At 46.9% G+C, this 12639-nt stretch overlaps 1 protein-coding gene across 1 annotated transcript in view; it reads left to right on the top strand.

Moving 5' to 3' along the window:
* Window positions 1–12639, top strand: part of Myo16 (myosin XVI) — a 394733-nt gene that overhangs the window by 302378 nt on the left and 79716 nt on the right. Inside the window, exon 27 of the mRNA XM_026399873.2 lies at window positions 1730–1832. Within this exon, the coding sequence (XP_026255658.2) occupies window positions 1730–1832 (103 nt within the window). The remainder of the gene's footprint in view (window positions 1–1729; window positions 1833–12639) is intronic.

The raw sequence follows: 12639 nt of genomic DNA, 5'->3' as shown, positions 1-12639 counted from the left end.
GTGACCTAGGAGCAAAGCCTCTCTGTGAGCAGGAGGGGCTGCTGCTGACCTGGGTGGAGTTGTCTGGCTATGATAGCAAGATGGTGAAGATTCTCCATCCAGGAAAAATTGTATACAGAGCTTTCAGTGACCATGCTAGGAATTTAAGAAAGGAAATACGAAGTGTCTTCTGCTGAAGAGTCCACCCGGTGTTATCTTGGTCAGTTCAAGCCACGATGACAAATTTCCATAGGCTGCATATACCAAAGAGGCTGGAAGTCCTAGACCAAGCATCTTCTCACTGCGGCTTCATGTGGGGAAAGGGGAACTCTGGTCTATCTGCTAAGAACACTGATCCATTCAGGAGTGCCCCATCCTCATGACTAGTCAAAGTCCCCTCCTAATGCCAGGTCCTCAGGGGTAGCTGGTGAGTGTGACTTTCAGGAGGTGAACGTTCAATCCATAGCCTGCATCGTGTGCCAGACACCTGGTGACTGCAGCAGGGCCCCAGGTGTGGCCCCTCACTCACCTGCAGAACTGCAGAGGTAAGGCCATGCTCAGGGGTCTGGCATGGCTGTCCACGGTGCACGTCCCCTACCTTCACAGCCACTCAGAGGGAAGCGGTGAGTCAAGAGGTACAGGCGGCTTGCCCTGTGTCCTGACCACCCAGAGGGAGCTGAGCACTCATTTTAGGAGAGGTCAGGGTTGCTGCTGTGTCCTTGCTCTCAGCACTGAAACACTGTACAGAAGACACAGGTCCCGGTGTTGGCATTGATTCCCATCAGCTTGCAGACCCACCTGACCCGAGCGTCCTTCTGATCACAAGAGTCCACAGGATACAGTGCACGGGCTGCTGCTCAGCTGTGGCTTTCCTCCCCCTGCTCCTCCTCCTCCTCCCTCCTCCTCCTCCTTCCTCCTCCTCCCGACCTTTCCTCTTCCTCCTCCTCTTTCCTCTTCCTCCTCCTCTTTCCTCTTCCTCCTCCTCTTTCCTCTCCCTCCTCCTCTTTCCTCTTCCTCCTCCTCTTTCCTCTTCGTACTCTTTCTCACGCCCTCCTCCTCCTCTTCTTCCTGGGAAGCCTTGCGTATAGTTCAGGTTAAATACCATAAGTGCAAAGGAAGTTTTATAGAGACTTTTTTGAATGGGGGCTATACTTTTAAAAGTCATTTTTGAAAAATCTATATAAAACTATCATGTTGCTGCAAATTTCAGCTAAGGAATGCAAGTCAGCTATTCAGAGGTATTTGAGACAATGTACTTTGAGAACATTTAAAATACCCAGTCCCTAATATATGAGAAGGAAGCTACTCTACCTCTTGTTTAAATGGGATTGGCAGTTATTTTCATGTCTGTTTACTATGGACTCTCACAACAGCTAGATTCACTCTCAAGTGGTCATAAGAAAGATACTTAAATTTCTTATAATCTGTGTTTTTAAAGAGCAATTCAAATGTTACATTAAAACTAATAGAATGATTTTTTTCTCTTCAAATTTTCTTTGAATTAATGGTTTGCATGGCTTTTTGACAGTTCTAAACATAAATGAAAGGCTTGAAAATATTCCTGACTCATTTGAAAAATCGCCTTCCCTGTGGAAGGTTGGGCTGTCCATGGTTGGCTGGTGGGCGTGCAGTGGATGGGGACTTGGGTTCCTGGGACATTTAGGGGGCTGAGCAGTGACGTGAGGAAGACAACCCTGAGGTCGCCTGTGCTGCTATCAGTCACTCTTCCTGTGTCTGCTGCTTTTGACAGGTACAAGCCCTTGGCGGATACACTCCTGCGCCAGAAGGAGGAGCAGCCCCCGGAGGAGAGGTGCCGGCTTCTTCTGCAGCAGTGTCAACTACAGGGCTGGCAGGTTGGTGGCCGACAAGCTGGGGATCTCCAGGGTAGGACCTTAAGGAGTGAGCGGGTCATTGCGGGGAGCCGCGGGGTCTTCCTGTCGGAAAGAGTTCCCGGATGCGTGGATAAGGAAGGGCTCCTATGATTCAGGGGTGTGGCGTCTCGCCCAGCACATGAGGCCACTTAGGAGATTGGTCACAGCCTCAGTGGGTGGCCCTCTGTTTGCCCAGGTCCCACATGGCCTTGGGGGCATGTACAACATCCGAACTGTAGCGGTAGGAACTTCAGAGAAGCCAGACACCGAGGCGCTGGGTCATCTGCTGGCTGAGGCCAGGGTCTGCAGGCGGCTCAGGCCCGGCTCAGGCCCTCCCCGTCTCCCTGTGCCTGGCTCTGCTGCTCACTGGCCATGGCATGGAGCTGCCTACCTCGGTCTCGCTGGTAGCAGAGGTGTCACTATGAGGAGTCTTTGTCTGTGGTCTGGGATCCCTGGGGAGCAGAGCCGGGTCCAGGGCACCTGCCACTAGGCCAGCAGAAGTAAAGTAACATGGGCATGCCCACCTGAGGCAGGAGGGGACAGTTGCAGGTGTTGTGTGACTACTCAAAGAGCATCAGAATCTCACCCTGACTCCCTTTAGGAAGAGGAGGTTTGGGAGGAGAAGGTAAGGTCAGAGCCATCCTGGACATGACACCGGGGCCGTGGGAAGTGTCTGGCCACGAAGTACCACAAGGTGCACAGGTGGCCAGCAGCATGGCTCGAAGTGATAGGTTTTGTAAAACAGCAATTACTGGGAGACAGACACAAGCCCCTTTGGACCGTTGATAGGCCCAGCGACTGTAAGTAGAAGCCTAGGGTTATCCAGGAGACCAACCCAGGCCTTGGCTTCAGTGGTGCGAGCAGCTGGCTCTGGACTGCAGGCCAGGTCGGAAAGTGCCCCAGCCTCATGGACAGAGGCAGGGACTACTGCAGGTCACAGCAGACTCAACTGTCCCCAACGAGGACCAAGAGCCTGCTGTTGGGCGATGCTGAGTCAGGACTCCATTGTCCCCCATCTCTTTCTTTGCTCTCTTCTTTTTTCTCACTGATAATGGAAGCTGAACTTTAAATAAAAGTCTGAAGGAGGAAGCTTACTCACCCGGTGGCTGTCAGAGAGGCACACAGTGCCAAAGTGGATAAAAAAGGAAGGAGGAGGGGGATTACTAACGGGCCTGATGTCAGCGAGCCACACTCGGGGTGGTGACACGGTGTGGGATGCACAGACCTGTGATTTCCACTTCAACTGATTCATCCCTGGAATCTTTTAATAAGCGATTGTGGAGGAATGGTTCCGGAGTCACGTAACACCAAGGCTTTCTTAGTGTACACTTTTCTTTTAAAGAATACACACAGATGAAGAGTGCGTCTGTGTATGTGTCTTCACATGTATGCGTGCATTTCCACACATACGGGGAGAGCCAGGGAATCCGGAGCAGATCTCCCATGAAGACTGTGGTGGGCACTGACCAAAGCCCCTGAGCAGGGCTCCCTGCAGCTCATGGAAAGAGGGGCTGTGGGAGCAGGCTGGGAGACACTGGTGCACACAGGCAGCCGCCGCTGCTCCTTCTAGATCTGTGTCTGTGCTGGGACCCTTGAAATAGCAGCTGAGGATGCTATTCAGTTGGAACGCACACAAGAACTTCGAAAAAGAACATCAAGATTTTAAAAATGGGATAGGGTTCCCATTTCATTGCACAAATCCATTTTCTCCTGGTTTTTAAATTCCACACAAAGAGGCTGAAAATACAAGATGAAGGAGGGAGAGAGTCCTGCGTTCACTCTGAGAGCACGTTGCTCTCGTGCCCGTGTCCTCCCACTGGAGAGCTCTGTCCTCCCGCAGCTTCTTCAGGGTGGAAATTCCCATAGACTTTGTGCCGGGAGAAAAGTAGTGGACTTCATGGAAATAAAGCTCATCCACGTTTCACTGTTACATAGACAGCAAAGTAGTTTTTCTCAAAAAAAAAAAATAAATAAATCCCTTATTCCTGACCCTGCATTCAGACTCCTCAGTTTCAGGAGCAGAGCCTGTGTTTGAGATGTGGGGATCTCTGTTCCGCCTGGTCCTGAGTACGGAGCTGTCTGCCTGAGGCAGCAGCAGGTGGTGATGGACAGCTGCTGTACCTGTGGCATTGTTGCCAAATGGCCAAGGGTGGCGCTGGTTTTTTTTTTATTTACTAGTCAGTGCTCAGGCCTTGTCCCTTTATGCTTAGCATAAGATTAATTGCTGTTCTTTCCTATATTTCTAAAAGCAATGCTAGAGGAGAGAAGAGATTGGAATCTTTTTTTTTTTTTCTGTGTGAACCTGCCTATGGTCTTAGCTAGAGATTCAATTTTCTTAAATAAAAACATTATCCTTTTATTGCCATTATAATGGGTCTTGGAAGTTTTGTCATCCTTCCCTAATTTAATAGATCCTGTTGAAGGACTGCCTGAAGTCTTCAGCTCCCCAGTGACACAGTCTGTACATTGTGACAAAAACAGACATCAGTGTCTCCTGTCCCAGGTGAGGGTAGACATGTCCTGTCCTCAGTTGGGTTCACACATGACCCACAGGCACTACCCACTTTTTGCACATGCGTGTGTTCCTGTGCGTGCCACACACTCTTCATGTGCTCTCGAGTTTGGAGTCAGCTAGAGGAACTTCAGTACCACGTAAATCAGAATGCCTCTTGTCCCTGCGGGTCTCACATGGGTCTTACGACTAACCAGAACTTTCCTAACTGTATTTAATTTGAGCCTAATAACAATTCCACGCAGAAAGGAAAGCAGGCAGTTTGAGTAGTTCTGACCCCAGTTCAGATATGAGGAAAGTGAGCCTCCAAGGGCCCTTGTCCTGGGGACCAGCATACTGAACCAAGCAGTAGGTGCAGTTGAGATGCACTTTTGTGGGAAGGCCACTTTGTCAAGGCCAATATGTGACTCTTCCTATGCTGTGTTCTTTCCTCTGCATTTAACTCGATATGTAATACAAACAGCACAAGACCCTCACCAGAGGCCAATTCTGAAGTCATTCCATTCAAATTCCAGAACTCAAAAGCCCTGGGTCCATTCTGGTACTGCTTTGATTGGAGCACCTGTGCATTGCCCGCTTACCTGGGCGGCCTGCCCCGTGGTCTGGTTCGTGCTTATTGTCCCAGGAGGGGAAACCCACCGAGCTACTTCCCTGTGCAGGCTGAACCTATCAGGACGCTCCCTAGCCCAGCTGCCAGCCGGGAGCATAGAGCATTTGTACACTTCTTCCCAGCTGTATTTTGGAAAGGAGAGGAGGAGGAGAAGACAGACCAGGAGTGGGAGGAAGAGGAGAGGAAGACTGCAATCACGTGATGTTGGATATCAACTCTCGTTCAGAGCCAAGACCTACACGCCACCTGGCTGCCTAGAGCCAGCAAGTGGGGGAGGCGATCCACGGTGGAGATGCACCAGGTTAGGGCCGCGGTCCCTGTTGAGCAGAGGCAGTTGGAACCAGCCTCACTGCTCTGTGTGGTCAGCTCTGTGGCTCCCAGCACAGACTGCAGTTCCCAGGACTCCAGACGCCAGGTGCTCTCTCCCCTGCTCGCTCTCCCCGAAGCCCCAGGACCTTCCTTAGCCTCCTCCACATCTAGCCCAGGGCGGCCTCCCCTTCAGCACCGGGGCTTCTCCAGAAGGAACCTGTCTGTGGGGTGGCCAACCATCTTTCTACCCACGGAGACGGAAGGATGGACGCGGCACAGACTCCTGCCTATCTTTATGAATAGGAAGCTACCCACAATATTCCACCTTTTATATAGATACATAAATATCTCAGAAATTATAAAATCTGATATAATTCACAACAAAAACCTAACTGGTAATATCTAGAGATTTTTTTGGAGCTGAAAATCAGACATAAATTTTGTTTATAGCTACGTTTCTAATTGTATTAATGCATTACTTCCATGATTAAAAACAACTTTAAAATGTATAATTTCTCCATAAATATATCTTAACTGTAGGTTATTGTATTAGACCAAATTAAACATTTTAAGCATTTTTTGGAAAAGAAAACATAAATCACATTGTTTTGCTCCAAAGCACTTTGCCTACGACAGCTAATTTCCATTCCGTCCTCCACGCATCCAGCCTTTTCCTCTCCAAGGCCCCTCAGGCCTCTTTCACAGGGTGGGAACTGGGGACCACAGGTCTTGGCCAACTCACGGAACCACTGTTCTCATACTCAAAACTGTTGTTTCCACTGTATTTTTATTTTTTAAAAAAGTAAAGAAAGTCAGAGGCCGTGGTGGCGAGGAGGGCATCCTGCTGCTTCCCTACCATGTGGGCACGGGAACGGTGCGCTTCAGAGCAGGTGGACCAGGAGGGCTGTGTCCTGACTGGCAAGATGAAACTTGGCTAGCTCGGGAGAAATGGAAGTTTCTTGAGATGATTTGAATAGAATCTACATGACTCACTTCTAGGGCTGTTTTCTGTTCCACCAGATATATTTTTCTTTATGAAACAGTCCATGAATCACTTCATTTGTGGAAAAAATGATCCAAATACTTTGAATTAAGTCATAGTTTGGAAACAGTTAAGCCGCTATTTGTTAACATCTACTGTTTGTTTTATCATCGTCGTCATCAGATCTTATTTATCTACATAGACATATTTTTAATTCAGGGCTATTTCAAGTGGCTTTGAGAGTCTTCCCTCTGGATCCCTGGTCTTTAATCCGGGGCTTTCTGCTCCTCCCGCCCCGAGCAGCAGAAAGGTGCTCAGCGGGCTCCGGGTTGCGTGTGGAGCATGCTTGTTGTGCTTGTTATGTCATTTATGTAAAATGAAAACCTTTGAGACTCATTCTTAGTGGAAAAATAAGTGGTATAATCTGATTTTCACACATTTTCTGTGCATCGACTGGTTATAGGACGGTTTCTGCTGTGTGGTTATTTGAATGCTATATTCATTTCCCAGCCATCTGGAGGGATGACGGATAGAGAAACAAATCTGTCGGAGCGGGTTCCTGCGCTGCCAGGGGTGCCGCTCAGAACAGGGCTGCGAGCGAGCGCAGGGGGAGGCGGGGTAGCTCAGATGGGGAAGGAGAGTCGGGGGACACTTGCCATTGTGGTCACAAGTGGGTTCCTACCACTCCCTGGGGAGGGAGCTGAGGACAGGCAAAGGGACATCCTGTGCAGCCCCTGTGAGGCAGGTGCCCCTGACATCTGCCAGAGGTGGCAGAGGGACAGTTCAGAGTCCACCCTGGATATCATGATCGTCACTGAAGGATGAGTCAGGCCCAGGGATGCTTCTGAGGACACACTTGGATTAAGAGATGAAAGCAGGACTTCTGCACCCCAGCGGCCCCCATGGTTGATCCCCGTGTGCAGCCACACAGTGTGAGAGACGGACCTAAAGAGGCAACCACAGCCACTCACCGCCACCAGCCCGCGTTTTAATGAGATCCACTTTTCCTATGCGAGTCGGTTCACTAACGACGATCATCATCGTCACTGTCTTCCTGTACTCTCATGGGACGGTCTAGATTTCATTATGTGTCAAGGTAAAATATGCCATCTTTAAAGGATTTGCTCGCACGGTGCTGAGAAGTATGAGATTAACATTTTACCATAACCTTAAATAAAATCAGCTGGACGAAGGATTTATTATTTCATTAGTCTAAAGTAGTACAGTAGAGAAAAGATGATAAAAGTAGCAGCAAAAGCGTCTGCAGTTTTAACCACCCCTGCTCTTCTGCACCTTCTGAGAGGAGGCACTTGTGTTGGGGCCCTGGCTCTTATTAATACAATAAATTTATTTTATTACTCCGGGAGCACTCCATAAATCAACTGTAATAAAGCCAGAAAATAGCCCATGAAATCATCCTTTCCCTCATATTCCTTCTTTTTCTGGAATTATCAATGTCAAAAAAGTAAACATTAGGGGTGTAAGGGTATCTCGTGAAATGTTGTATGTTCTAACTGAAATTGCCATGTATGCATATATTTTAATTTCTTTTCTTGCTTATACTGAACACATACCATGCACAGATATATCAACACATTTTTTTAGAAAAACGGTATTATTTATTAAGAAATAAGAAATTTTAAAAATAGAAAAAAAATAAAGAAGAAAACACAAACTTCTCGGAGCTAAACTACCGAAGGAAGTTTGGTGTGTTCGCTCCTCAGGTTTTAAAAATCATATTACATGCATGTAACCCAGGTCACCCATCTCTCTCCCTTTTCACCCAGAGCTTGTGAGGACAGATCTCATACATTTTCATGTGTGGGCGCATGTCCTTCTCTGTCACGACCCCTGGAGTCTGGCACATGTTAGGCAGTCAACCAGTACTTGTTGAATGAATGCATGCATGAGCAAACCTCCTGCTTGGGATCACACTTTCCCTTTGGAAATGAAGGCATCTGCAGTCAAGTTTGGGTGACGTGTGACAGTTTCTTCCTCTAAAGTAACTTTGTAGCTTTCATCTCAGCTTCATTATGCAAAAGGCTTAGAATACTATCTGGCACTAAGTAATTGCTAAATAAAAACTGTGGCACTGCGTAATCCAAGTTTCATCTCTTAGAAATCCATCTAATCTCTTCTCCTCCAGACTCACCGACTGATCCAGCAGCATTTATTGAGTGCCTTTATGTTTCTGAAGTTACACTTGGCGATTATGATGCCTTACAGCCCAGTGGGGCGTGGGGGGAAGGGGAAATAAGCAAACCCAGATGAGGATCCACACCGACAGGGAAGCAGCAGGGACACATGGTGGCAGATCAATTCAGATTGGTGCTGGGACAGGGGAGGGGCAGGGTGTGCTGATACCTGAAATGCAGGCATTCACAGGGAACTGGGTGGCTGCAGCCCAGAGAACCTGGTGTGGTGGGAGGAACAATGCTGGAGAGCAGAGATTCTCAGCCCTTGTTTTTCTACTAATTGTCCTGCAAAGGAGAAAAATTAATGAGAGACTTACTAAAGAATTTAATTCTGGGGAGGCAAAATTACCTTGGCTATTACAATAATTGGTCTTTCAAACCTCCATCCTACTGGGCAGCAAGCAGCTCTTCACAACTCAAAAATGCTGTTCCTCTTATGCCCATCAATCCCATTCCCTCTGTACTTTCCCCAATTCCAGGTTTAATTTTTTACAAGTATTTTTGATCCCTTCTTATGCTCTAAAAGTCTTATAAGAGCTCAGGTATCTTGCCCATTAAGACCCAGTTCATCCACTGGGGCAGAAGCACCACTGAGAATATGTTAGGGGCAGCAGGGGACCTGCTGAGACCAAGTTCCCTTTGCAGTTCCCTGGGAAGCTACGGAGGAGCTTAAGAGAAGACAGAGCAGGACCTGGTTTAGGCTTTGAGCAGGCTGATATTGAAATAAGAATTGGGCCAGGAAGCCAGTTGGCAGACTGCAAGAGAGAGCAGAGGTGGGGAGAGCGGAGGTGTCAGCAGAGGCAGGGAGGGAGGGGACAGCACTGCTGATGACCCTTAGTAAGCACAATTGTTAAATTTCAGTGACTGGACAGCAGTGTCTCTTTTCAAACCAAAATGTTAGTGCAGGTTAGGAATATACTCAAGCTTTTCCTAACAAAAAGGAATTTTCTGAAAAAAATCTCTTGGAAATTCTGAATGATGGAAAAGACTCAGCCTTTCCAGGATGGAAAGTGAAAGAGAGCTCACCAAGATGGATGGCGTGTTTCAAATCAAACACAGTCGCACCACCAGACGCGGGTTTGGAAAATCGGCAAGTCATTTAAGGAATTCTGAGTATCTAAAAATGTGCCTGAGGACAAGCCATGGAAGTCAGACACCAGGGCCAAGTGCCCCAGGCCTTCTGGTTTAGAAGGAAAGCAAACATGGAAAGCCAAGCCACCAGAGCACGATGGGTGTCAGGGCAGGAGGTGACCTGGGTGCAGACACTGGCCCCGTGAGCAGGCAGCTGCACTTATGTTATCCGCCCTAATCCCCTGTACGTACCCTTCCACAGGTCAGGTAGTAATTATTGACATTATTGGGGACATTTGGTTGGAGATAAAGATTAAGAGTGCCCTGTCAATGAATCATTTAGTTCATCACATGCATCGTCCTCTGACTCTGAAGCTCACGGTCCCGTTGAGGTGTGCCTTTGGTTTGCTTTTTACAGTGTGTCTTTGAGAACAGGGAGTTTTTAACACTCTCGACCACCATCGATACGATTCCCATAATTAATGAGGTAATATAGAATGGCACAGTGACTGATTCAACAAGCTCAAAAGAGGGCTTTTTACTCATCCCTGCCTGCTGTGCAGGCCACACTGTTCGAGGTGAGAGTAATTAATTTTTCCGAACCTATAATTATATGTAATTCAAGCCAAACCACTTTCTTCAAATACCAGAAGATACAGTACTCTATGAGATGTGTGTGGCTGTAATTATCTTCTCTGTGTTGAAGTTAAACTTCAAGAATAGTCTATTTATAAAAAAAGAACTTGCATTTTAGTATAAATGTATCCTTTGAGGATGTTTAAAAGTACATTCAGACATTTCAGAACCAGGCTGCACAAATATTTCCTTTTCCTAGGTTTTCAGGGCTACCATGAAAATGTGACCTGCTGTGATCGCAGCAAAATGGACGGGGCAGTGGGCACCCCTGGAAATTCAGCGAACGGAGGCCTGGGGTGGGGGAAATGGGAACGCGGCTTAGAGAGGACAGTCTTGGTTGAATGGGTGCCTTACCCGGTTCTTGCAATGGTGCACCATGTCCCATTCGTCCCTGGGTTCCTAGAGGCTGGCACGGCCAGACGTTTGAATTATGAAAGAATGAATTAATGGATGGATGGATGGATGTACAGTGCTGAGAGATGAAGGATGACAGATGGACAAACGTGAGACCAGGAAAATCAGGAAAAGCCTCAGTAAATGCACCTGTGTGAGGAAGGGCCAGGAATAGCCGGAACTTGGGCAGAGTCCTGTGCGTGGAACACACGGCCACGCTGGGTTTGGTGGTGTGCTTGTCTTGGGAGGAGATGACCTGACAGGCACAGAAGCTGCTTGTGTGGTAAAAACGGAAGGAACAGTGCTTGAAAGAGCACAGTGGCATCTCAGATCAGCTGGAAGGAAACGGCTCTGGGAGAAAGCTCACGGCGCTGGAAAGGAGAGTGCGCTGGTAGCTGCTTCTTGGAGGCTGGGAGCAGATTTCCACAGGCAGGGCACTTTGAGAGGTGCAGGGGCATCCTTCTCGAATGCTAATGCTGCAGCGAGAGTTTGACCACTTTGATGCAGCTGTGACCCGGTGTGTCCTGTCACACTCAAAGCATTTGCCACAGGGATGCTCAGGTTTGCAGAGTAAGGGAGATAAAAATATTTAGGTGAATTTCTGACTAGTAATAATGAAAATAAAGTGTTTTGTTGGCAGCCAAGAAACAGTATTCACAATGAGATGATTCTCATTAAAATCCAATCTGTATTAATAGTGCAAGCACCCAGGGAGGCCATCTAACGTAACTCCACCACGGTGTGAAGCACGGGGCCAGCACTCCGCTGCACCTGGTGTGGGCCCTGGAGCAGTGCAGGAGGAGCCCTCCACTGGTGCTCCGCTGCAAGACTGAGCAGGAATCTGGATGACAGAAAGTGGAGCCAGGGAACCCCCTCTTCAGAGATCTGCGAAGACCATGTTATGAAGGGCTCTAAGGGCGGACCTCAGAAGCATGCCTTGTAGCCTGTAGGCCACACACAGTCATCGCAATTTCTAGAAGATTAGTAAATTGGGAACATTGTTCAAGGTGAGTCAAGGACAGGTGAAGAACAGAGAATGAGTTAAGTTCTGGACTTGGGTCTACAATAATCCTATAGGCCAGACGTACTAGAAATTTGAAATTATGAAATGTCAAATTTAATACCTTTACTTATTGAATCACATTAGATGCATTTTAATAAAATTAGTCAAACAGTTTTAGAAGATTTAAAGTGATTAAGATTTATTTTAAATGAACAACTTTTTAAATATCTGAGCCCATGTGATACAGCTAGTGTCTACTAGAATCACTCTTTTTTAAATTCTTCCTTCTCCATCTTATTAATACATTTATTTTAATTTCTTTCACGTTAATATATCTAAATCATGACCTTTATGTTTTCAACATAGTTCTTTGGCATACATATCTCATATTTAAGTTGAATAGTAGACAACACCAAGATTCGGTTAACAGAGATATATATATATACAAGGTACATTAGTGACCCAAATAAAATGAATTTATTATTACAAGGTACAAACGGAGCTGAGAGTTCACTAAGTCATGTGGGCTTTAAAGGATGAACAGGGGCTTACCCAGTAGACAGGAGCAGAGACAGGAACTGAAGGAAAGAGAAATGGTGTATGTGGATCCAGAGGAAAAAATAGATTCCCGTGTGATGAATTCTGAGCATAGGTGAGCCCAGGTGTACTCAGTGAGTTCTAGATACCTGCTGTACAGCATTGTGCTCTTAAAAGTTTGTTAAGAGGGTAGATCTCATGTTAAGTATACTTGCACAGTTAAAAGAAAGAAAAAGGGTAGGGGAGAGAGAAAGAGGGAGAAAGGGAAAGGAGAGGGGAGGAGAATGAAGGGGGGGCCTCAATGGACCATAGCATAGAGAGTCTGACAGCTATTTCAAAGGAGTCAGAACAGAATCCTAAAAGTTATAACAAATCATTTTGAAATTCTTCCTTCTCCATCTTATTAATACATTTATTTTAATTTCTTTCACTTTAACATATCTAAATGTTAGGAAAATGGAAATAACATAATGCAGTTAATGTTTAGAAAGGTCACCCTAAAGATAGTTTCAGGTGGAATCCATGAAGCCCTAAAGCAATT

The sequence above is a fragment of the Urocitellus parryii genome, chromosome 2 (assembly GCF_045843805.1).
Source record: "Urocitellus parryii isolate mUroPar1 chromosome 2, mUroPar1.hap1, whole genome shotgun sequence".
In the NCBI taxonomy this organism is placed as follows: domain Eukaryota; kingdom Metazoa; phylum Chordata; class Mammalia; order Rodentia; family Sciuridae; genus Urocitellus; species Urocitellus parryii.
Note: the sequence above shows the minus strand (reverse complement) of the source record. Positions and strands in the feature narration are given on the sequence as shown.